The 26,794-nt window shown below is 41.0% G+C and overlaps 1 protein-coding gene across 5 annotated transcripts in view; it reads left to right on the forward strand.

The window, feature by feature from the left end:
* DCBLD1 (discoidin, CUB and LCCL domain containing 1) overlaps window positions 1-23,187 on the forward strand; it is a 42,240-nt gene extending 19,053 nt beyond the window's left edge. For 2 of the 5 annotated variants that reach the window (XM_080999635.1, XM_080999632.1), the window contains exons 2-15: window positions 4,527-4,739; window positions 7,224-7,358; window positions 8,431-8,482; window positions 9,254-9,326; window positions 10,378-10,511; window positions 11,619-11,659; window positions 12,103-12,318; window positions 14,586-14,710; window positions 17,455-17,602; window positions 17,711-17,827; window positions 18,689-18,779; window positions 19,675-19,724; window positions 21,021-21,155; window positions 22,447-23,187. In XM_080999635.1, the coding sequence (XP_080855761.1) occupies window positions 4,527-4,739; window positions 7,224-7,358; window positions 8,431-8,482; window positions 9,254-9,326; window positions 10,378-10,511; window positions 11,619-11,659; window positions 12,103-12,318; window positions 14,586-14,710; window positions 17,455-17,602; window positions 17,711-17,827; window positions 18,689-18,779; window positions 19,675-19,724; window positions 21,021-21,155; window positions 22,447-22,961 (2,045 nt within the window). In that variant the 3' untranslated portion in view covers window positions 22,962-23,187. The remainder of the gene's footprint in view (window positions 1-4,526; window positions 4,740-7,223; window positions 7,359-8,430; window positions 8,483-9,253; window positions 9,327-10,377; window positions 10,512-11,618; window positions 11,660-12,102; window positions 12,319-14,585; window positions 14,711-17,454; window positions 17,603-17,710; window positions 17,828-18,688; window positions 18,780-19,674; window positions 19,725-21,020; window positions 21,156-22,446) is intronic. The other 3 variants (XM_080999633.1, XM_080999634.1, XM_080999636.1) reach the window with 3 other exon arrangements.
* The last annotated feature ends 3,607 nt before the right edge of the window (window positions 23,188-26,794 follow it).

The raw sequence follows: 26,794 nt of genomic DNA on the forward strand, positions 1-26,794 counted from the left end.
AAAGTTCACAGTCTATTCATGCAGAATACTGGCCAGGCCTTTTGCCTTCCTGAGTGAACAGAGAATGCAGCCAATGCTCTCCTCTACAATTTGTAGCAAAAACCAGTGGCCATACTGTCTTTCAGAAAAGTTTATCTTCTGAAGGGAGATCCCTGTTCTGGACCCAGATCCCTGATCTGGACCCTCCGAGTTCCTGGAACACAGTTTGAAAACCACTCGCAACTGTATGTGAATTGGGTTATAAACATTGATGTTGGGGGAGCAGGAAATCACTAGTTCTGTTGAATTGGAATATAATTGTTGAGTAACAAATGTAACTTTCTGTATGGGAAAAAAGAATAAAATATTATAAAAAAGAAAAGCAATAAAGTAGTATTTTGTTTTTAGAGTATCTTCTTGAAATATAAACACTTGAGAGAGACAGATTCATTGTAGCTAAGGTTCTTCTTTAAAATAAAAATCGAGCATCCTGGTATTTGTGTGTTTATCAATATGTTCCAAGTTCTGTGCCTAGTGTACCAAGTTAAGTGGGATGAGGCCAGTAGCAGTATATATACAATGGGGCAGTTCAAGAAAACTGTGATGGTGGAGAAATTCTCCACTTTTTAATGTTTTCTCCTGATAATCTGCTAAGGCCACTGCTGGAATTGTGCACAGCCAATACTGCCAATCAGATCAGTGTCTCCCACCAGAAGAGAGCGAAAGAAAGAAAGAAAGAAAGAAAGAAAGAAAGAAAGAAAGACAAATGTGTCATTTTCATTCCCTTTGAGTTTGTTTGTGAAGGTCCCAAGCGCAGTGTGATGCTGGAAGGAATCAATTAAATGAAGAAAGAGAGGACATAGGTCTTCTTGATACACAGGTCTTTCTAAAACTAAGACCGATTTTAAAGGGTAGTCAATAAGTAGAGCTGAGAAGTAAGTATCAGGTTTCTTTGTTTAATTCATGATGCATTTTAATAGTTCACTTCTTTTTGTCTTGCAATGGCACCTGGTTTACTCCCTGAAAATTCTTGAGTACTGACACATCCTTGGCTTGGACCGGGGCAAACATTTTGGCTCCCTCTTCCCCCAACCCCAAAGCATCTTCAAAATAAAAAAAATCCTTCCAGTAGCACCTTTAAGACCAACTAAGTTAGTTCTTGGTATGAGCTTTCGTGTGCAAGCACACTTCTTCAGATACACTGAAGAAGTGTATCTGAAGATACACTGAAGAAGTGTATCTGAAGATACACTGAAGAAGTGTATCTGAAGAAGTGTGCTTGCACACGAAAGCTCATACCAAGAACTAACTTAGTTGGTCTTAAAGGTGCTACTGGAAGGATTTTTTTTATTTTGACTATGGCAGACCAACACGGCTACCTATCTGTAACTGGACCCAAAGCATCTTGTTTCTCTAACAAACCTTAGTAAATATTTAGCCACCCAGGATTGTCAAACCAGAAAAACTTGTGTGAGCTGTCCCAGACAAAGCCCTTCATAACCTTAAAAGTCCATATTGGGCAATGTAAACAGACACCTATGGGGAGGAGGGATTCCCGACATGCATTCCCTTTGCATCCACCTTCCGATATCCCTGAAGCCTCCTCTGTTTGGAGCAACAGGCTTTGGGACGGATTGAGCCTCATGGTGTTCCCCAACTAAATAATCACTGATGTATTTTGAATAGGAATCACAACCCCAGTTATATTATCCTGGTTTTATATGTTCAAGTATCTGTGTCTAGAACAGCCTTCTCTAAACTGGTGTCTGCTAGCCATTTTAGAGTAGACTACAGCTTGCACTTTTACAAATGCCGCTCATTTTTCCATTCTGCTTTTGTGAGAAGTTGTGCCTCTATCTAGTGTGGCAGCGCCTATGCTGTGGAACTCCTTGCCTGTTGACAGGACCCTTTGCTATGCTGTGTTAGATGCCTGCTGAAAATTTTCGTGTTTCTGCAAGCCTGTCCAGTCACGTTATTTAAAATCATAGAACTGTAGAGTTAGAAGAGACCACGAGGGTCGTCTAGTCCAACCTCCTGCAATGCAGGAATCTTTTGCCCAATGTGGGGCTTGAATCTATGACCCTGAGATTAAGATTCTACCGACTGTTCTACCCCACCTTACTTACATTCGTTTTAAATGTTTCTTATTTTATCATCTTACGTTTTTTGAAATTGGATTTGTGCGGTTTTAACCATGCTTTATATATAGTTGTGCACCACTTGAATGTATATATTTTTAGCAAGTGGTGTACAACAGGGTGGATAAAAATCAATGGTTTTTAATAAATAAATAAAATTGGATTTTTTTTATTTAAATCAGATTTTTTTTTATTTAAATCGGATTTTTTTAATTTAAATTGGATTTTTAAAATAAAATGCTTTTGGAGGAAAAATCTTTCTAAAGATAGTTTTCTGTTTAAGTTACATTATAGTCCAAAGGCTATTCATCAGGAAATAAGGATTTGTTTTAAGTTTTTCATGTGTGCTAAATCTCAGTCTAACAAACATGGATACATATGCTATAATATTATTGTTTTAGTTAACTAAATGGTTTAAATAGTTATTAAGGAAATGATTATTTTTCTCCTTCCAATAAAGTACAGCAGAAAATTTGTCCAAATATAAATACTTAACTTATTAAACCTCACAATAATTTCATAATTATCTATGTATTTCTAATAGTATAACCAAATCAGTCATTTTTTATATAACTGTAAAAACTACTCTGAAAATTTATTATTCCAAAAATGAAACCTTCATCTGGTTGTAAATATTAAGATTATACCAGCAAGAATGAATCTTTCTGTAAAAAAAATGATTTAAATCAAATCTTACTGATTAGTGATTTAAATTGTGATTTAAATCGTGATTCAAATCGATTCGATTTAAATCAAATCCACCCTGGTCTACAGTGTTAATAAATAAATACAGCTCATACTACCCATCAGCCTCAGCCAGCATGACCAATGGGCACTAGATTTGGGAAGGCTGTTCAAAGAATACTGTATACTCTTCACACAGATACCGTACTATAGAACTGCGAAAGGAGTTCTGCAGCAGATCACTCTGGAACCAAGGAGGCAATTTTCAGAAAGTCTTGCGCCTATTTACTCAGAATATTTTTACTCCGAAGTATGCTGAAGGCTGCAGTTCTGTACACTTACCTGGGAGTACGCCACATTGAACTCGTTCAAACTTACTTTTGATTAGATGTGTATAGGATTGTGCTTTTATGTTGGCTCCTAAGGAAACTCTTCCCAGATCTATGAGACTGGTGGACTTTTAACTTAGTTGCTGTATTTGTAAAGGGATGAGTGAAGAGGGGGAGGAGAAGCTTGATAAATAAAGCTACCCTCCCCCAGAAATCATTCTCTTACTTCTGAATGCAATTGCTTTTTCGGATGTTCTGTGCAGAAATATCAGGGGACTGTGCAGGCAGTATGACAATTCACCGTCATCCTGTTTCAGAATACAAAAGGGAACATCTGTCAGTAATGAAGCCCAAGGCTACATGTAGGTGGAGGAAAGAGGCTCCCAGCTTAGGTCATTCACTGTTAATGTCAGGATCATTTCCTCCTAAACCATTTTCTTCTAGGCAAAAAAAACATCCCATGGGTCAGAATGTAAGCACTGTATAGCGCTCATGCAAAATCATGCCTTTGTGTAAACCAGACAGAGGTAATCCCACTTTCTTGTGTTTTCTGATTTCTGTGTCACGCTAGTGCAGAGGCCCAAGAACGTAGTTCCTTCATGAGCAACCTCCTAGGGTCACATGCTGGTGGTAGGTGGTTCCACATGAAAAAAGCCGGTGGACCAACAGAAGTGGTCGTGAGGAAAGGGGTGTGACCTGCACAGAGTCTCGAAGGCTGGATAGAGTGGTCTGGGGGGTTGCATTAGGCCGCTGGTTCTTAGGTTCCTTATCCCTGTTCTAATGGAATGGAATGTCTGTGTGGGGAGGAAGAAGGCAAGATACCCTACTTTTCTTTACAAGGAGCACAGTGTTTTGTAGAGTCTGTGTGAGGACATTCTGCCTACCAGAGTGAGAACAGTCACTTTGTGCAGATGAACATTTTACCACACCTTCTGCTGCTCACCTGTGTTTGACCCTTCAACAAGATGAGGTGAACCTTCCTTTCCCTTTATCCTGATGATACAGAAGATCATGTTATCCTGCGGTGAGAGAGCTCACCCAAAAGATAGTTGAGTGGCCTGGTTGAGCAAGAAGGTCTGTATTCCTGGTTCTGCTCCACTGTAAGGCAGAACAGGAGCATTTAAATAAGTTTGGTACACGATGGGTTTCCATGGTAAACAGGAAGTGTGAGTCACACAGAAATTTGGTAATTTCTGAATTGGGGGCCCATGTACCGCCCCCCGTTCAGTCTGACCTGTTTCCGAGTGTTTATTGAGAATCTGCTTTAAATTTTAAAATGGAAAAAAGGAGGACTTACATTTTGAAAGGGTGTAGTGATTTGAAGTAGGTATGTGCCTATTGATGACAGCTTTGATGGTTTCTTAATCACCCCCTTTCCTTTCTTTGTCCTCCCCAGGAGATGGATGTGGGCCTATGATAATCTATCAAGACAGTGGAACACTGGCGTCTAAGAACTATCCGGGGACCTACCCCAACTACACTACCTGTGAGAGGAGAATTCAGGTGCCTCAGGGGAAACGCCTGATCTTGAAAATTGGAGACTTGGATATTGAATCCCAGCAATGTGAATCTAACTATCTTAGCATCCACAGTTCTACAACAGTGCATGGTATGTAACGATGTACCAGTAAGACTGGATTCATTAAAATACTTAGAGCTCTAATTAACTCTTTGTTGAGCAAAGTAAGAAAGGCTACCCTGAAACCAGTGCTATTTAAGATTTGTTCTTGAGCATTGGGTGCTCAAGGCTGGAAGGGCACTTTCCCCACTCAGCTAATGTGATTTGGTATGGTCATGCACAGGTGTTTAACCTGTAGGCATCCAGATGATGTGGGATTCCAGGTCTACCCATTTGCCATGCTGGAATGGGCTGTTGGAATTTGGAAGGCTACAGGTTAACTAGTCCTATTTTAACTACAGGGAGGGAAAATTATTTGTTAGTCAAGCAAGGATAGATCACTTCTGTTAATTCTTAAATATGTCATGCCATGTGCCACACGAGCTGGGGGGGGGGATACTGTTTTATAATTTGGAGATCATTGCACCTAACCTTCCCACCCACTCCCACATTTTCCCACAAGATTTGCCTCCACATATTTCCCCAGAAATATATTTCTGCTGTCTCTTGCTTACGTTTCTCAATGACCTGTCTATTGCTCAGATGTAATTAAGACTGCTGACTCAATCTATGGCTGACTGGTCTGGCGCTTTCAAAGCAGCATACCTGTCCAAATGACGATGAGAACCTATGCTAAAAGTCTAGATGCATGCATGAGAGAGAGACAGGTCAGCAAAAAGTCTCAAGGCCTTAAAAAAAGTGTGTGTGGGTGTGTAGACTCTTGAGAGAAAACAACAAGTGGGATGGAACAGGAAATGTTGTTTGGTGCTTTACAGCAGGGGAGGGCAGACATCATGCCTGCAGGATCTACTCTTGCATTTTAAAAGAATTCCAAGATCCACCAGTCAAAGAACTAGAGAACTATGAGTACTAGGGTTGAACTCAGTTGTTCAACACAAAAATATGCTCCCCTCCTCTGGCCTTCTTAGTTTCACCCGTATAACTTAGGGTGGAGGGAAGAGTCATTTTGTTGTTGTTATTGTTAAACAATTTGGAGTCAGAAACACATGTTGATCTACTATGAATCACTCAGAGATCAAACAGTAGATCTTCATCTACCTTTCCACCCACTCCTGCTCTACAGAATACAGACATAATGGAAAAAGTAACCAGCTTCTAAATAATTAAGTACAAAACACAGGAATATGGCAAAGTAATGCCATAAAGAATAAATCTTATTAAATCTATTTTTGGTTGTTTTTATTATAGTACTATAAAACACATTGCAACTTAAGTGAAAGGCAATCCGTAAATTAGTTTCTAACAATATAACAACAACTGTACCTTAAACATTACCTTGAACAACATTACCTTAAATTTGAAATCATTTGGTTAAGAAGCCCTATGTGGGGAGATGGATCTGATGGTTGAGGGTCAGTAAGGGGTTTCTGCACACTCTCACTCATACCTCTCTATCTCCATCCAAGCAAGAAAAAGAAATTACCAGAATTCAGCGTGGTGCTCACATATTTAAATGATGGCAAGAGTCAATCTGTGTTGGCTTTGTCTGTTTCTCGGGGCCTCCATGGCCAAACTACTCACCAGGTGGCAAGGATGGTCTGGCTGTCATGCATCAGAGCTGGACTCAGCTGGACTTGTGCCATTTTATTTTCCCTGCGATCTATGACAAATGGTAACTGATGGAATGTGTATAGCGTAGTGCGGTCAAGACATAAGCATCATTCTTCATTTAATGTTTCCTCTCTTTTGTAAAATTGTAATATAGCTTAAATTAAAAAATCAATATCAGCTTAAATTAAAATTTAATTTAAATTAAATTAAATTAAAAATATCAGCTTAAATCAAAAAATCAATTAATGAAATAATTTCAAATGTAATGCCTTTTTTGGCTGATTGGTTTTAGAACTGTAAAGGTGCTTTATAGCTAATAATTCATGTGAAAAAGTAAGACTGGTTCCAGGTTGACTTCTAATAGATTGTTTCCCTAAATTTTGATGGGTAGATGGGAATCTTAAGAAAACAATATGATTTCTTTTTTAAAAATTGAGAATGAACAGTTAAGTATTGAAATATAGAATTCTTTTTATATGCCTTTATTACAATGTGCCATCTCAAGAAAAACGTGTTTGTTTTCCCCCTGTGTTGTGATTGCATTTAAAACTTGTACCTGGTGATGCTATCTTGCTGAGTCTATGCAATATTCAGTTGCCTTTGATTGTTGTACTCTTTCTGTAATGGATTGCTGCACTTTAAGAATGCTGTGCTTCAAAGGCTAGGGAGCCCCAGCCATCTACAAAGCTAAAACAATTTGAAATGTTAATACCAGCTTTTATCTCCTACTGAACACAGAATTGCAAGAATTTGGTGGTCTGAGAAACTTCAAAGATCACAAACAAAAATCAATTAATTATGCACATGGATAGATGAATGCACCGTAGACGATGAATACATTTGTACGCTTTATTGTTTCTAGGCCACAAACACGATTTCAAATACTATTTGTTCTGCATTTAGGACCCTACTGTGGGAATGTGCCTGTCCCAGAAGAAATCATCTTAGATTCTAATGAAGCAACCATTCACTTTGAGAGCAGGTCCCATGTGTCTGGAAGAGGCTTCCTGTTGTCCTTTGCTAGTAGTGATCATCCAGGTAAAGTACAATTCTGCACATCATCGTGGACTAATGATTTTGGGTTGGTGCTACGCTCCATCCAGCCTCTGTCCCTCTCTCCCTGCCCCACTCTTCTGCCCTTTTCGGAGCAGATTTGTCAGGGATGAGTGCAATGATTCTCTCGCCCCATCATCTTACCTGGTTGCCTCTTTGCCTCGTCTGCTGTGGAAGTGGAAGGTAATACCCTGCCTGGTATTACCAGCAGATGTTTTAGAAAAGCACCTGGCCTAGATGAATGTGCTTAAGTTTTCTAAGTAGTTCAAACTGGTTTTATGGGTTTGGCCCCTTAGCCAACTGCTTGACCCGCTTGTTTTCCCTCTAGAAATCAAGGTCTGGATGCTATTTCAATAATGTGCTAATTCATCTAATAGATGGCACTGATGAAATTTGGCTCTTTCATGCACCTGAACATCTAAGTGCATTGGCCGCCATATAGAACTGGGAATCCTAATTTTGATCCCATTGGCTCATTTCTCATTGGTTAGGCCTTATTATCCTTGGGCTTCTTCATCTTCTACAGGTATTTGAGCACTAGCTGATATAAACCAAGACTTTTCTTCAGACAAAGTTTTGATTCAGTTCCTTAAAGAGAACTCTTTTTTTCATGGTAGTTGAGACGCATCGCTCAGGCTGAAATCTTTTTGCTTCAGGCCTCTTGCCTTGGAACAAAATCCTCACTGTACAAAAATATTCCAAAAATGTCTGTTGGAATTCTTTCTACCACCCTCACTTGGCCATTGCTTCAGGATGTAGTAGGATGTGACTGATCTCTCAATGAAGTTGTTGCTCTGAGGGTAGAGTCTAGAACAATTGCTCCTGTGCAGAAGAAAATGTGTATCCAGATGAACAAATTGGGCAGGTGGGGGGGGGGGACACCAGGAGCAGAAGCTTGCTGGCAGAAGGAAACACTGAATAGGTGCTGTGGCTGCTGAGGGAGGTTTGAGAAAACAGTTCAGCTGGAATTGACTATCCACATCCAGTTCAGCTGGAATTGACTATCCACATCTTCTCTGTGTGATTCCCAAATAGCCTTTTTTTTAACCTTTCGCAGATCTAATCACATGTCTGGAGAGAGCAAACCACCACATGGAGAATGTATTCAGGTAAATACAGGTTTTGGTGGCAATACACTCTGGTTGCCATGTTGCATCTTGCAATTAACATACTTACAGCTGTATCCGGATACAGTCCATGACCGTTTGTGCTGCGTTTGGAACCCTGTTGCCAACCACAGGAATGTGTTTTTCTGAAGATACTCGGAGGTATCTAAATCTGTGATTATCTTCTTACATGGGAGAGGCAGTGAAGTCTTCCTTGGAGAGAGACTTTGCATTCCAGAGTAATTAAGGAATGCAGCTTCAGACCACTGAACAGCCGTTATCTGTAGCATAACCAGTAATGCCAAGGGAAATTAGGGCAGTGCTTTGGGTACTGAATACTCCTGTCTTGGGGGTGGTTGGGTTTTAAAGCTATAAGCATCTTGCAGGATCAGGCTGGAGGATTGAAAGCTGATGCATGTCAGTTTAAATTGTTTCTCGGTTCTCTTGAATAAATACCCTTTGCAGTAAGTTTAAAGAGTAATGGCATGTAAGCCAGTTGCTCAAGGTGTGAACAGATGTAGTTGTGCTGTGTTATCTTTCCTTCAATTACTATTGTTCCCTGAACATGTAAAATGCTAGAAGGAACTAAGCAGAACAAAATTCATTTCCATTGCTGCTTATGTGGCTACCTGTGCCATTTGGAGCACACGAATATGCTAGAATTTAGAAGACGAAAAACCTTTATCTTTACACTGTTTGCTTTACAAAGTGCATGTGTGCGAGCATTGTACATTACACCAGTCACAACAAGATCCTGTCTTTTCTCCATGGCAGCAGGTACTGTCCAGCTGGTTGCAGAGACATAGCAGGTGATATTTCTGGGAATATAGTGGAAGGCTACAGAGACGTAAGTACATGGGATAAAGGAAAGGTCTAGCGCAGCCTTCCCAAACCTCCTGCCCTCCAGATGTTTTGAACTGTAACTCCCATCAACCCTGACTATTGGTCTGTCTACCTGAGGCCGATGAGAGTTCTTGTCCAAAACATTTGGTGGGCACCAGGCTAGCAAACACGGTCTACAGAAAGCTAGAGATATGACAGCATTGCTTTTTGAAGAATTTTTTATTGCAGATAAGCACAACCTAAAAGTTTAATGCTGGGCTCAAAGAACAGTAGAACAACCAGTTGTGCACAGTGAAGGTTAGTGCATTTTGCTGAAGACAGGAACTGGGAGAAATGGTAAATTATTCTTAGGTTACCTCAGTTTGTTGAAGATGTTGGCTAGAAAATCATTTATTCTACCACTGTGCGATCATAATTACAAAGTATGGAATCGGAAAAGAATTGTGCATAAAAGTATTATGGTGGTCAGCTGTTCTGTTAGTGCCAACAGTGTTACAGATTACATGTGCATATGCATTTCATACGTGCACATTTCATGTGGGCTTGTAAACTCAGCCATTTATTTTTGTTCAGGTCACAGTATAATAGGTATAGTTCTTCAGGTACAACTTCTTATTGTTCAGTTTGCAAAATGGGCGTAACTGATCTGCTTTTTAATAGCGATAACCAAATTTAGGAACATTTTCCTCAGCCTTGCCCTGCATATAGTATGATATCTTCAGCATGTTGTTTTATTCGTCTGCACATATGATATGGAAATGACACTCAGTTAATTATTCTCTGAGGAAGGATGTGTGTGGAAGGATTACTACACTGTAAAATATTAACCTTAGAATATATTTGTCCAACAAGTAGATTTCTCTTAAGTCTCTTCAGCATGTTTTCACATTTAATTTAGGTAATTTAGCATACAGAAAATTGCTACTTCCTTTTGCATTTTTTACTTGAATTTTTTTAGGGCACCGCGTTTATTCGTTTTGTTTTATTGTGCTGACTGTGAGTTTGTTTGAATACTAAAATCTTGCCTTACTTTTCACTTGATTTCTGCACCTAAGACTTCCTTATTGTGCAAATCTGCCATACACGCTGGAGTAATTGCAGATGAACTGGGTGGTCAGATTAGTGTGATTAAACTGAAAGGAACAAGCCGGTATCAAGGAATCCTAGCCAATGGCATCCTTTCTCAGGAGTAAGTATTGGTTGTGTTCATGCATAATGTGTGTACTAGTCAGCCATGATACACACAAGCCTTTTTCTTGCACACAGAGCCCCTTCACTCCTTCCTTTGTGTGAGTTGGAAACTCTTGTTAACCATTGTTTTGTTCGAACTATGTACTGAAATGGCCACGTTTGGAGCATCATATTTTCACTTAATCAGCCAAGATGTGAACAGGCATTGTGCATACAGCTGCTTTCATCCTCCCTTCACATGAGTAGGCAAACAGACCAGGAACTCTTCCATTATCCATAATTTCCCTTTGGATCGAATTAGGAAAACAATGGGTGGTATCCAGTTTAAGTGATCCATCAGCACAATGATACTTGCACGATCCATCCACTTACACGCTGATACTTCATTCCGCCTTCTCTCTTTGTGTACCCCATAAATCTGTTCTAGGGGCTACCCCAACCCTCCAGAGCAGATTCGAGGAAGATGTGGGCGAGGGGAGGGAGGAGAGGTGGGGGGAGCTCAATTGCACAATTGATTTCATTTTAGGTACTGTTAATAGTGACAGGCACTATCTATTCTCTTTGGGTGTTTTGAGTTAATAAACTGAGAGCTGTTTAGATTTAAAGTGCACTGAGTTATGCAGGCTCATGATAAAATTGCAACTGTATCCTTGGGTCCCCCCCCCCCTTGGTATTCATATGGCACCCAGAGTTCACATATTGTACTAAAAAGCTCCAAAAACATGTAAGTTGCATGTCCCCTTCCCAGAGAAAATTATGGGACACATTCAAGCCAGAGTTCAATGTATTGAAGCCTCGTTGATTTCAAGTGGGGAGTTAAGCACAAGTCAACTGCTTCTTGTTATACTGTACTTACATCCTGCTCTGTTTTGAGAAACCCCAGAGCACCTTAGATGGGGCTCCCTAATGGTCTGGTCATTGTTCGCCAGAGTTAGATGATCCACGACCAATCCCTGAACTGTATAGTACTTTAAAGTATTTATTTTGGTGCATCAAGTTGTAGGATCAAAAGGCAGGGTAAGAATAAAGCAGAACTATTTCAGCTTAAAATTTCTTGTACATGAGTAGCTAATCAAAATGATAATGTCATCTCTTTTTCTTACAGTGGCTCTCTGTCAGATAAGCGGATTATTTTTAACTCGAATGGTAAGGCTATTTTTTTTTCATTTTAGACATTATTAATGCATAATCCAGGAAAAGCCAAAGCACTCTCCAATTAAAATAAATACAATTTGGGGCCGAATACAATGAACTACTTTATTTTGTTTGCTTGTTAATGAAGAATGTATATACCACTTACTTTACAGGAGATCTCCGAGTAGTTTACAAAGAACCTATCTAAAATATTCATTTAAAGATAATAATGATAAAAGCAAATATTAAAATCAAGTTATTATAACATAGATCAAATTCTTTTGTTTACTGGAGTTAGGCTAGGGCTCATGGGTGGGTAGAGAAAGAAAGCATTTTCAGAAACTCTTAATGATATTTGGGGGAAAATTTATCAAGTCTTCTAGGTTGATGATTATAGTCATAGTTAATACCATTATCTGAAAATACACTTTCCTCCCTTTTTTTCACTTTGGAAGGTTGCAATCAATCACTGAACCTAGAAGGACGAAATGCATCCGATGGTCAGATCACGGCGTCATCATTCTGGGATGAAACCAATGACATTGGGGAGGTGGTTCCGTGGTCTCCTGTTAGGGCCTGGCTCAAAGTCCAAGGGCCTTCCTGGGCAGCAAACCAGAGCAACTCTCGGCAGTGGCTAGAAATTGACCTGGGAGAAAGGAGAAGAATAACAGGTCAGTTGTCTGTCATAGCAAGAGTACGTCTCTTAAGTTAGATTTAAGTTTAGTGTCATTCAGTTATCGGTTGTGACCCTATGCAGCTTGCTTACCGTTCTTGTAAGCTAGATTTCCTCAGGTTTTAAGTGAGGTTTCAAATGGTACTCCGAGCAAGGGCTATTTACAAATGTCTCGTAACACTGCAACAATTACTTTCTGCCAAAAAACAACAACAACTAAGGGTTGTATCCAATGTTAATCCTACTTGGAGTAGACCTGTTGAAATTAATGGACATTGCTTACTTAGGACCATGAATTGCAGTGAGTCTACTCTGAGTAAAATGTAGGTACTTACAACATTGAGTTGTTAAAACTAGCAAAGACCAATTGAAATACACCCCACCCCCCAAAAGGCCTTTAGGCCAAATTTTACTGCCCACACAGCTGCAGTTCAGGAGCAATATGCCTTTCCAGTAACCAAATGGGAAATATTTTATGGTTCGATAAATTGCAGAAGGCCCAATGGGGCTGAGGTCCTCTTCTTATCAACAGCTAATAAGCCTCTATCATTGAAATGCAGAAAGGAATTCCTCATACTTGCATCTTCTATCGTCTTTTTGGAATCTTGTCGTTGGTTATAATTGTGTTCTTCTAAAGCTTTTAGACAAACAAAACTAAATATATATGAATTATTCTGGGTTGTTAATGAGGCTCCATTCTTTTCATATATCCCCCAATTTGACCTTATCAGGAGCACCTTAGATGTTTTCCCTTACGCCTGCCATACTATGCTGAAAGTCTAGGACTTGCTGTTCTTGTAAATAATAGCTTAAGGCTGGGGGCAGGGGAGTAGGGCACCAATTGCTGCACCCAGATAACAGGGTGCACAACACTGGCTGAGAATTTATTTGCAGGGCCCTGATAAAGGACACTTAGTCCCATCCTGAGAATGGTTCTTTTGCCACTATTCACACAAAGAGCCATGCTTACACAAATGCAACCACATCTGCCCATGCCCTGCCTTACACACTCTCACATGTGCCCCACCACCTCCCATTGTTCCACATCTCACATCTTCTGCCGATACCCAACAACTAGGGACAACATTCACTGTTACCATGATTGGTGATGAGAGTGTAGTTCTATTCTGAATTTGATCAAACTATGCATTGTGTTTTTAATACATAAGCTTCAGGCTGCAGCTGTGCATGTGCTCTTTTCTTTTGTGCATAGGGGGTGACGTGGATTAGGATTAGGTTTAATCCTTTCCTCCCCAACTGTGATGCTCCCCAAGACTCCCTCCTCCTTTCTCAAACACACCTCCTAATAACCCCAATAGGGATTTTAAAGTTTCTTTTTTATTATCAGTAGCTGCTGAAAGAGGTATGAACCTTTTGGGGAGAGGGTGGCATGACTCTTTGTGCACTGCAGTCCTGTTTTGGATTGGGTTCCCTTTGCTTGCTTTTGAGTAAGAAAAACCACACACACAATTGCAGGATAAATGTTAAATGTAATTATAATTGGTACCCCAATTTCAGATGAGCCACTGCACACTTGGATATGGGGACCCTTTCCACATTACAGAAACACCTGTGTAATTAGCTGGAGGCCTGGTTTTATTATTATTATTATTATTATTATTATTTGCTGAGATCCCACTCAGCAGCTTACCTGAATCTGATTCACCCGTCACATGGTAGCTATTCAGTGGTCAAAGGGGGGTGGGATGTGGCCTCACTTCTACTCCAGCAGACCTATAACCATCCCACTTCTTCTATGGACATAACTGAGGCTGACCTAACCACCCTGTTTCCGTTTTGTCCCATTTTTGCAACTGTTTCTTGAGTCCATGTTGCTGGCATGCTTTTGCAGTTTTGCTGGACAAATTGCCAATGCCAAAGGAGGGGAGAGCATGTCTGTTCAAATATTAATTAGCTTTCATTATCGGTTTTGTAGATTGTGGTGTGCACACTAGAGACACTTGCCTGTAAAAACGATTCTTGCGATCCAGAGCCTGTGCAAGTGTGATGTTCCAGATGAGCTTCACAAGTGAAGGAGAGCCTTTCCCCTATCACTATTGACAGTGGGAGAGCCCTAGCATGTACATCTGAGGATGCCTTTACAAATAATATAGTAGAAAGCGAAAGGTTTTCAGATGGCGACATTTCTTAATTTTGCTGCAGATATGAGTGGTTGTTGTTTGAAGGAAATGTATGCTTATTTTACTATTATTAACCAACAGACCAAAACAGATCCCTTTTGTTTACTTTTTCTTTCATTACAAGGAATTAGAACCACAGGGTCCACAATGCTCAATTTTAACTATTACGTTAAGACGTTTATTGTCAACTATAAAAATAACAACTCAAAATGGAGGACTTACAAAGGAATCCTAAGCAATCAAGAAAAGGTAACTGGGGAAGCGGGGAGATAAAGGGCAAGGGGGAAATGGTGGTTGCCGGGGGGGGTGTTCTCCTGCAGCCCAACTTCCATCTTTCATCCTTTGCAGACAGCTGGAGCTACTGGATTGTTATACTCAAATCTTGTTTACTCCAATGGGTTTTCAGCACCCTCATTGCACACCTTGTGCTGTCTAGGTTTAGTTGTGACTTGGGTAATTTGCCCTGTCCCTTACTTTCAGAAGGCTCCAGTCTAGTTTCGCCATGGAGAAATGATTTCATTTGAAAACATTTGTAAGGAAGCTGGAGATTCCTCTTCACTAGAGGAAGCTGGATGAGCAGTTTGGCAGGAAAAAATATTATTTGGGCTATGAGAAGAAGCAGGACAGTGCACTAAAGTGCCCTCTTTGCCATTTTCTTTCTTTATAGGTACAGTAAAATATGCTTTTGCATATACATACATCCACCCACCCCACGGACAGAGCCTTCTTCCTTCTTCAAATTTCACTGTGGGGGAAGCAGATCGGATTGTTTTCAGGGAGACCTATATGTGATGCAGCAGCTACTTGCCCCTCAAATCTTAGACTGTTATTTGCCCTCCTGTAGATAACAATCTGTATTTTTAAAATCTTCACTCACAACCTACGGTGCGGGGGCGGGGAAGAGCTGCTTGTATTGTGAGCTGATTTTGCATATACTTTAACATTATTTGAGAAGTATTTTCTCTGAAACTACTGCTTGTGGTGGAGCAGCTTTTTTCAATCTATGTTTATAACTTTTAAGTGTTAGAAATCTTCCATTTTATTTCCCCTTCTCCCCTTGTCTTGAAAGCAGGACTTTTCTGGTTTCTAGCACAAGGTTGTAATTGCACAAGGCTCTGATAAGGTGTGGCAGGGATATATGCAGAATATTAAGGCTGCAATCCTGAGCACACCTGACAATAAACTAAGGGCCATTGAAAGCAGTGGGAATTACTTCCAAGGTTTGCTCTGTGATGGTGTGCAGCACATCTGCCCCCACAAAGAATCCCGGGAACTGTAGTTTAAGGGTGCTGGGGATTGTAGCTCTGTCAAGGTTAAACTACAGTTCCCATGATTCTTTACAGGGGAGATGCACTTGAAATGTGGGATGTGTTTTCAAGTGCACATCTACATTCCCATGCCCTTTTTCAGCTCCATGAATCAGTCTAGAAGAGGCATGGACTCCTGCTCATTTGACCTACAATAGGAATTGGAGAAGCTCAGCCTTTATCAGTAGGAGATAAAGCAAACACTCTGCAAGCAAACTCTCTGATAAAGTCTCAGAGTTTGCTTGCAGCTTAGTGAGAGAAACTTACTTTTTTGCCCCTTAATACAAAGGGCAAGTTAGAGATCAAATCTGGAGAAGTTATTATCTCCCAGCATCATATACTCGTTTTGGAATTTTTTTTATTACTGAGTTAGCTGCATTGCACAACATGGGAATCTGCTGCAAAGCTACTTCAAAAGCGCTGTATTCCACATAGTTGGAAAAAAATATGGGCTATCAACATATGATTGTAATTAATATTAGGCCTTCTGTGAAACCTTATACAAAGAATTATAAAAAGAGAGGGTTTTTTAATGGTATTAATTTAAAAGAAGTAGTATGTTTATCTTGCTTTCCACTGGCAGTGCTGATAAGTACTGTCCTGTCGGAAGAAAATCTCAAGAACACTTTGAGAAAAATAAAACAGCCATCTCCCCATCGCTCCGGCTTCTTTGGCAATTTCTCCTTCCCTTGCAGATCCCCGTGTGTCTCCACCCCCACACAGTTCCAAAACTTCCTCCAACTCCCAGAAGTTGATCTTAGGGGAATGGAGAGACTGCAGGGGTGAGGAGGCATTTGCCAAAGATCATCTTGATCCCTGTTCTGCCGACAGAAGGCTCTGCTGGATCAAAGTTTCTGTCCATGGGGGATTACCAGCTGGATACCATTCTTTGGTGGTGGTTACTTTTTAAATCTAAAATGAGAAATGTGCTGCTCTTCCAATCCTAGAACACTGAAGTTTCCAATACTTAATTCCCTTTACTAGCAAAGTGGATGGGCCCATGCCAACCAGCAGGGCTGTGAAGCAGGATCACCCACAACAGACAGGTCATGGAGTATCTGCACACATGGAGGGGCAGTGTGCAGGGGAGAAGGGTATTATTTTGCACACGCCCATTCCACTGTTTGTGAAGGGGGAGGAGGACTTGTTGCAGGAAAACAGTTTTAGAAACAGTAAAAGAGTGGCATTGATTAATGCTGTGTTGAGGAGAGGAAACAGGCACCAGTAATGGGGGGGGGGGAGAATTGTGCTAGAATTCTACAGGGCTAAAGTCTTCCCTTCAGTTGTTAGGCTGAGACTGGCTCTACCGGTTGAATTAAAGTGGTATAGTGCTGACTCTACAGCTTGCTGTGCATCCGGCCTCAAACTCTGCCACAATCTGAAGGAGGAGGAAGAGTTAACTACTCCTTGCTGGCCTTGGACTGTTTGGAGTTGAGCCTGGTTGCGCAACTAGCTGCTCAGCTGGTCACAAACCCTCTTTTTACTGCTGTACTGCTCCAGTTTAGGACTGCCTACATATTGGAGGAAGAGCTTTAAACTCTGGAGGGTTGAGGTCTTTCCTCGCCATCCCCCAGTGAATCAACACAGGCTGCTGTTGATTTTTATCCTCTGTGATTTCAAGGGGAGAAGTTGTTATTCATTGGCTTTAAACCAAATAATGTGGTTCATTTTCCTTTCAAACGGCAGGTATTCAAAGCCAACTCTAATCATGGAGATATAGTCCGGAATAATTTCATTCCCCCCATAGTAGCCCGCTACGTGAGAATTATTCCACAGAGCTGGAACAAAAGAATAGCACTGAAGGTGGAACTTATTGGTTGTCGCATAAACCAAGGTAAGCCGTTTTACCATTTGGGGGGCGAGGAGAGGTTTGATTGGCAGCAGGATCTGAATGCCCTTCAAATGTTTTGAGGTTCACTTAGTTCCACCTTTTGCCTTGCAGTTAACAGCTCCCTTACACATCCGCTCTGGCAGAGACCAAGTCAAAGCACAGGTGTCTCGGTTAGAAAAGAAGACAGAACCATCACAGAGCCCATACCCTCAGAAGAAGGCAGCTTAGGTAAGAAACACCTTTCCTAACCTTAATGGAGGGTGAAAGTCTTAGCACAACTCCTACCACAGACTGTGACAACTTTTCAGAAGTGATAATGTAAACCTATTTCTAAACCACCTTTTTGAACCCCAATTTTCAAATGCCTGGGAACAAAATGTGATTCATTGGGGGTGAGGTTGGCAGGGCACATTCATGTCTTTGCTACATGGCTTTTACTTTATGAGGGCCAAATGACCAGAAACAGTGACTTGTGTTCTGGATATATACAAGGCTTGATTGTATAACTTGAGAGGTATCCAATGCTTAATACCGATCTAAAGTGGGTGCAGGTCTGAGCACACGGAGTGGTATTCAACACAGAAGAACACATAATCAAATCATAAGTTAAGCCTGGATATGGGCAAGCCTGCTGCACCCAGATGCAACCACATTCCTCTTGCTGCACTCTTTCCCTTGTGCAAATGGGGAAAGAAACCAAGAAGAACGCCTCAGTTAACCATGGCTTCCTGCTACATGCTAGCTAGAAACTGTGGTTAATGACTTTCAAAACTTGGCTTGTTTGGAATCCATTGTGTATAATTCCTGGCTTGTACGTAACAAGAAGCCATGGTTAACAGCAGCTCCCCCCCCCCCCCCCAGATCATGTGAAGGGAGGAGTGAAATGGGAGCAAAGGGTGCAAGGAGGTCATGCATATCCTTGCTTGTTAAGCCAGGATTCAATAATGTGAATTAAGTCCCACTGTTTCCTGGGTTCTGCATACTCCCCCCTATATACCAGTACTATGCGATATGTAGTCCAGCCCTCAAGTTAGTTTTTCAGCTGGGTTTTCAGTATATTGTAACTTTTCATCTTCATTTCTTTTTAAGGACTGAATCTTACTACCATAATCGTTCCAGTAGTAGTGGGGCTTTTGCTGTTCCTGATATCTGGAATTGGTATCTATGCTGTTGTACGAAAGTATGTAACTCTCACTTCAGAGTTGAAAAGCATAAAAATTCTTGTGGTGGTTTTTGGACACATAACAGCCTTTTCCTTAGCTGGCAGATCTACCACCTAACAGGAATACACCTGATGATTGCCTTCAGAGGTTTTACAGCAGAAGAGGAAAAATGCTATGACCAAAACCTATAACTGTATTTGCATTATTAATATGAAGTCTCGAGCTTAATCACCAGCATTTCAAATTCTGTCGCCTGGGCTTCCTCAAGTCCCCTCACCAGCTCCTCATTGTGCTCTTGCTCGTCCAATGAGTTCTTTCTCCCAGCTGATGTCCCCATGAATTGCAGGGAATGGGAAAGGGTGGCTCTCTTCACAGAAGGAGTCTTCCAGCCTTTTATAGACAAGTGAGCTAAAATAGGAAGTTCCATCAAAAACAGCAGAAAGATTTCCACAATGATTCATTCCTCACCTGAGGGCTTTTCTGATCTGGAAAGAGATGACCTATGCAAAAGGCTCATGGGCAGTGCACTTTCTTCCTCTCTCTTTCTCTCTGTCACTCTTTTGAGTAACCAGTTGCAAAGTCCATTCCCACCATTTTATAAATATAAAACAAGGAAGAACTACACGACTGCCTTGGAATCTGGCGAGAGCCAGTGTGGTGTAGTGGTTAAGAGCGGTAGTCTTGTAATCTGGGGAATCGGGTTTGCGTCTCCGCTCCTCCACATGCAGCTGCTGGGTGACCTTGGGCCAGTCACATTTCTTTGAAGTCTCTCAGCCCCACTCACCTCACAGAGTGTTTGTTGTGGGGGAGGAAGGGAAAGGAAAGGAGAATGTTAGCCGCTTTGAGACCCCTTAAAAGTGAAAGGCAGGACTGACTGAAGCCAAGTGCTATTGTTGCTGTTCTTCATTATAGGAGAGGAAAGAAAGGAGGTGCTTATGGCTCATACGACACCGGAAAACCAGGTGGGTGGTAAAAATTGTGGTTTTGTTCATCATCTGACAATAATGAGAAAGGGAAATGTTTATGCAGTTGTAACAATATCTTTGTGTGCAGTTCCCCTTAAAGATCTTACACACAAATAGCACAAGAACTTTTAATATATGTAATGGATGGGTGGAACTGGAGCAGTCATTGACAGCAGCCAGCGACAGTTTCCTGTGCTTAGTACTTCCTGATCCTTGGAATCGCTGTGGCTTAATCTGGATGGCTTGGATCACGCATCCATTATCCATGTCAATCTCTTTTTTTTTTATGTATAACTTTGGTTTTTTTAATGAGATATTTATTCAGGTTTTCAAAATATTACAAAACATAAAAAGAAAAAAGAAAAATACAAAGTAAAAATAGTTAAAAACAATTCATTCCTTCCATTACTTAGCCTTCATTTGCTTATTTCCAGGACTTCCTCACACCTCCCTTTTTTTGTATTCCAGTTCGATTATTAGTTCAACAAATCCCTCCCCTCTTTGTATATCCTAGTCATTAATCATAAAATATTGTAATTTTAGATTTTTACGTATTAATAAACCATTTTTTCATATTCCCTTATAACATTTCGGCTAAAGACCACTTAGTTTCTATCCTATCCATGTCAATCTCTACCAGGGATAATTTAATAGGAAAAGGGTTTTGTGGAACCATTTTCATTAAAAGTTTTGGATCAGTGTTTTTTGATTATCACACTCTTGTTCCCTTCTCCCTTGCGGGCCTGCTTCTATGAGATGCTCAGCAAGTCCAAATTTAGCTTTGCTTTGAAATTCAACAGTGCACTGCTGTTGAGATGGGTTGTTGGGGAGGGAGATCCAAAAATGATCAGCAAAGCAGCTGATTTAAAATTAAGTGTGTTCATGACTCCAAGAGAACATCCAGATGATAAATTGGTGGGATCCCAGAGTCCCTTATGTGACCATACTAGATGAGCTTCTGCTGATTTTTTCACACACACATGCATGCACGGACACACACACACACACACACACACACTGCATCTCTCACCCCCAATATCTCCCTTCATTTCAACTCTCAAGGGTGACTTGTGAGGAACACAAGCAACTGCAGGATGGAAGGGAAGATAGTTGCCAGGATTTAGCCCTATGTGGTCTGTATAGATAGACTGATCTCTGCTAATGCAAGCTTGTTTTAACCCTAAGTATTACATGTCACCCTTTCCCACACTCTGAATCAAACTGACAGTTTTAATTTTTTTGTGCATGCAATGTTTTATATTGGATCACATTTGAGATTTTTAACATTATTAGGACTTGAACTTCTAGGTTTCTGGAAACAAATCAAACAACCCTTTGTCAGACACCAGTCTACTGAATTCACCATCAGTTATAATAATGAAAAGGATACGCCACAAAAGCTAGATCTCGTCACAAGAGAGATGGCAGGTAACTTCACTGTCTTCTGAAAACAATCCCTATGTAGCACGTAAGAAACGTAAAGAACAGGCTTAGTTTGCCCATCCGTAAGGATTGGCAGAATAGAACTTGTACCATGTTTAAATTTATTTATCATATTTCTATTGTTGCCCTGCCAGTTAGAACTTGTACCATTTTAAAATTTATTTATCATATTTCTATTATTGCCCTGCCAGTGTGTTCACATAAAACTGTTGGCATTCTTCTTCCAGATACCTGTAGAGTAATGGCTTTGGCATTCCAACATTCTTCCTCATCAGGTGACCCATGTGCGATATCAAAGACGTTAAGAAGAGATTTCTCAGTCAGGCCCCTCTAGCCCAGCATCCCATTCTCACAGTGGCCAATCAGATGCCTTTGCAAAGCCTGCAAGCTGGACATGAGGACTTTGCCTGACTATCTATTATTCCTAGCAATGGTTATTCAGAGGCATACTGCCTCTAACAGTGGGGGCAGAACATAGCTATCATGACTTGTAGCTTTTCGGAGTTTAACGGTAATTTGTCGTACCATCCTTTTAGATAGGATGGTGAATAAATTTGACAATTGTGTGCATGTTTTCTTGCTTAGTAACTCTAACATTATAGTGCACATTTTTTTCTTTCTATTGCACATGGCTCATGTAGCTTGTATAATCAATAGCTATTGCTCTACTAAGGATCTAATGTAGGAATCTGTTTTTGACCTTTGATAGACTGAAGGCTGTGTTTGTCAGTAGAGCGAGAAGGATGGTTTGATCTTGTGGCGAGAAGGCAGGGGGAAAACAAATGGTCTCTAATAAAATTTGTGCACGGAGGCAGGAGTACGCCAAGGAAAATCTTACGATCCTTATGAATATTTATTGCTCGTCGCCATAGGCAGTTGCAAACAATGAATTAAAAATGCCCGTTGACACAAACATAAAACATGATCCAGTATGCTTCCTATTTGTTTCTTGTCTTGAAGTTAAAATACATCTTTGAAGCATCCTGGAAATGTGCTTAATTTTAGCTTATTCAAGTTAATTAATTGCCTTGACAGTCCACCGACATTTGATTCAAAGTACTTGCTTGAATTTTCTTTGCTGCAGTTGAGAAATAATGTAACTTGGTCAGATGACTCAGGGATAACAGAAAAAATAGCTATCTCCTGTAGGCACAATAACAATTACTTTCTGGGAGATGGCAAATAATATAGCAGATTGCTCAGCACAAATTAAGGTGGCATCCAGTATTTGGTGTGATCTGAGATTCTGATGTGATTCTTTCTGTTTCCCATCTAGATTATCAACAGCCTCTCATGATAGGAACTGGGACAGTAACCCGAAAGGGATCCACTTTCAGACCCATGGACACAGAGAATGAGAAAAAAGGTAGCGCCGAGACCGGGAACCATTACCACTGCCCACAGAGAGCAAATCGGCACGATTATGCACTGCCTTTGACCAACCACGAGCCTGAATACGCCACTCCTATTATAGAGCGACACGTAGGAAGAGAAAACACTTTTCCTTCAGAGAGCTGCTATAACATTCCTACTGCTTCTGCCACGCATAAATGTTCCCTTTCCACAGGCACTTTCACTGCCTTGTGCCAGACTGAAACAGGGAGTGAAGATTATCAAACACCGCAAAGTCAGAAGGAGTATGACAAGCCAAAAATGAAAGCCTTGCCCACACTTGACTACAATACTGGCTATCAGAAGCCCCAAACCAGTTTATTGACAGATGAGGGCTATTCAACACCCAGATACTGCCTAAAACCAGTAAATCAAACTGCAATGACAGCTCTTCTGTAACCTTAAGGACCAGCGGAAACGCACTGCCATAATGTTTAAAGCACTGGATTAGATTTAGAGCAAAACAAAATTTGCTCTTGGCTGAGGAGTGAAAGCTGTTCGTTGCTGCCTTTGCGGTAGAGTCTTCAGGCAGTTGATTCTCTGCAGCTGCGATATTAGTGCTCCACTCTAACATTGTGCAATGTGTACATACATTTTTTATTTAATAAAAATAACTTAAACTTTAGTCTGTTTTGTCCTGTGTGGGCTGGGGGCTGTCAGTGAGAAGAATTGGTCACTGCACTGATTTCTAGACAAGGTAGGACAGTGTCCTAACAAAACAAAGCACGGCGTCTGGGGTTGTTTTCCTGTTGGTAGTTGTGCTAACTAGTTCTGACATGTTACACAGAAGTGGGAGCTAATTAAATTTAAAAGCTAATTTCCTCGGGTCATATCCTATGCTGCAGAATCCCCTGCTTTGAACAGTTTTAACTGTGTGGATAAATCTGTACTTGTTCTGGGCAAAATAAGTTTTGAAAAAATGAGGGATGGTGCGTGGTATTGTGATGAGAAGTGATGCTAGTCAACTGCCACTGAGAAATAGCGGGCTCTTCTGTTTCATGGATTTAACTGTGCCTGTAAATGGTCCATTCTTTAGCCCCAGATTAGGACAAGGGAAAATACCAAGACTAGAACACAGAGCTGAGTCTCTGCCATGGCCCTAAATATGCACCCCTTCTCCACCATAAATTGCTAATACAAAAACAGCATAGTTGAGATCAGGCAGCCAGTAGGTTTCTAGAAGTAATTTTTCAAACACACCTCTAGTTTCATAATAGCATCTTCTGAAGAATTTCTAGGCTATCAGTACATATACTGCCCACTCTGTAGTAAGCCCCACCAAATACTGTGGATATTATAGTAGCACAACCCAAGCCTAGCAGTAGTAGTTTGCTTTGGGTCTGCCATCTCATTAAAAATGGGCTCTGCAAGTTGCATTCGGAAATATTTTTTGCTAGTTTACTCGCAGATGCTTAGATATTTCGAATGCGTTGTTCACAGGCTCCTTGTGGCAGCTTTGTGTTAAAAATGTTTTTTTGTGACTTTGTCTTAAGGGTTTCTTTTTAAAAAGGGGGGCAGGAAAGATGAACTGGAATAGCTGTAAGGATCTCTACTTGTTATACTGACTTCCCCATCTGATTCTCAGGACTTTCCCCAGGCTACCACCTACTCCCCAAGCCACCTACCTTGCTCTGTGCATTTTTCCCATGCTTTCGCCTGCCTGGAATGAGTCCTTCAGCTCTGATGATGCTTCATTCTTGCTTAGATGGGGGATGGAGACATGTGTGTAGCCAACTGGACAAAATTAAGAGTTCCATCTGCTGCCTCTCCCCCTTTTCCCTCTGGCCCTGCCCACTACTGGTATGCGACCCATGGGAGGTTGCTTAGGACAGCAGGTAGCCCTCAGGTTCCCCCATCCCTGACCTGACCCTCCTGTCTTTCCTAGCTCTGTTGTCCAAGATTCTCTAGGGACCAGTTCATGCGTATCTTTCCTACAGAGATGCACCCTGCCAAGTGTACAGCTGATTTGCATAATCTTCACACATTAGGGTATTCCTAACAAAAAAAAAAAACCCTTCCAGTAGCACCTTAGAGACCAACTAAGTTTGTTATTGGTATGAGCTTTCATGTACATGCACGCTTGCTCACGAAAGCTCATACCAATAACCGACTTAGTTGGTCTCTAAGGTGCTACTGGAAGGAATTTTTTTCATATTGTCTCAACTACTGCAGACCAACACGGCTACCTACCTGTAACTAGAACTATGGTATTCCTATCCCTCTTGGATATTTTTCTTCCCCTACAGCAGTACACTTCTCGGCTAGGAGAAATTCTCTGCTAGGGTGAAGCAGCCCCCTAACTGGATAGGTCAAGGATTGAATCTAGAACCTTGTACATGGAAAGCATTTGCTTTTTCATATACATTGTGGCCCCTGACTTCCTTCCTGTGCAGTCTAGGAACCGTTTGTTTTCTGGGAGCCAGGCTTTCAAATAAAACGTAATGCCAAGGCTTTCAGCTCTCTTGATAAGACGACTCCTTCTACTGAATGCAAATCCTGGTATTGCAATAGCAGGGTGTCTGGTACAGCTGGCCTTGGCAGTGTCCTAGTCAAAGCAAAGCCAGGGAAGAATATAAGAGAAGACTGCAGCCAAAACACCTTGGCTGAGAGCAGGCATTATAGGTTGTGGTGAGACTCCTAACCATGTGTGGAGTTATTCGTATTAGTATCCGTATATATTTATTTATCCATCCCCTGCGTTCTTCCCTGACAGAGACTCAGGAATATTATCATTATCAAAACCCAGGAGTTTGTAAAAAGCTTTGATTTTAAACACCACCACCAAATGCTTCTAAGTCTTTCTAAATCTTCACTCTTTAATGCATTGCTCCATTGTTTTGCAAATAGGGAACGATAGTAGTTTCCTTTCCTCTTAAATGAATTCTGTATGTCTCTGGTTTCCACCAGAAGGCTCAGGCCACACAAAAGTTATTTGAAGGACATCTAGAAGACTGGACTACACCTCACAAATACGTAACAATTATTATTTAGATTCATCCAGATTTGCTCATCCTCGTTTTTGATTTTTAATTAATCTACCACTATGTCTGTAAAGTGTTTAAGAGGAGCTTACAATATTATCTGGTCTTAAAGTGTGTTGGTGTTTGACTCACACTTGAGAGTTCATGTAGCAACGAGGCATTTGTGAGTATAATAGCACACATAGCTTTCCCCTCAGTCTTGGGGTGGAATCTGATCCAGGGCAGTAATGACCAAACATAATTAGCTGCAGAGAGTTTGTTTATTGATCTAAATGTAACGACCTGATGTTCACATTCCAGTTTTTATGGACAGGTCTTGGCGAAATGCAGCTGTACTCTGAAAAGGAACCTATAAAGGGCAGTGCTACACTTTACCATAGCTTCCACTCTCCTCCCTGCTGAGATCAACAAGGGTAACTGGTTGCAAGTATGAAGGCAGGCGAGGCTGGTGGCGCAGTGCCCGTTCGCCCAAATGGACCTGCCACCACCACCAAACAGGCCTCTCAGTTGAAAACCAATTATAGCTAGCCACACCTCCTGAAGGCTCTACAAGGCCAAGTCATGCGCATTTGCTTGCAAGCTCTGCAAGGACAAGAAAAGAAATCAGATAAGTTTATGAGTTGGGGTGGAGTGGAGTGGAGATGCCAAAGTTTGGGATGCAGCCATGTCATCTACTGTTTTATAGTTTAGAACAGTTTAGACACCACTCATTTTCCTATCCTGCTAAAGCTTGTGTTTTCTAACTTGAAACAAGATCTGCAGGACAACACCACATACAGAAGCTGCAGTGTATCTGATGCCTGCTGGCTCTTTCACAGAGGAATTATATATTCATATCTCTCAACTGCTCACTAACTGCAGAATGCACTGCATCTTTATAAAAGCATTTGCTCTCTAGCACCTTATCTGTGCTCGCAAGCAACGTAGGAGGCAACAGGATCATATCAGGGGTTTGGCCGACTAGTGTGTGCTTTCTTCGCTAACAGTTTCCCAGATTGGTTTCCTCTGAGTTTGGGAACTGTCTTCCCAAGAGCCAAGATTCATAAGCCTGCAGCAGCTTTCAAAAGTGACAACCCTTTGTCTTTAGAAAAATGGTGTGTGCTTGAAAGACATGCAATATTCAAGCTCCCTGGTTTTGTTTTGTTTTTATAAAAATGGGAAATAAGGTATTGTGTGGGTGGGCAACAACATCACACAACATCAGGCAAACTTTCATATGAACTGTGCTAGAACTGTAAAACTCCATGCAAA

Source organism: Podarcis pityusensis (genome assembly GCF_964106645.2).
Source record: "Podarcis pityusensis genome assembly, chromosome: 3".
Taxonomy (NCBI): Eukaryota; Metazoa; Chordata; class Lepidosauria; order Squamata; family Lacertidae; genus Podarcis; species Podarcis pityusensis.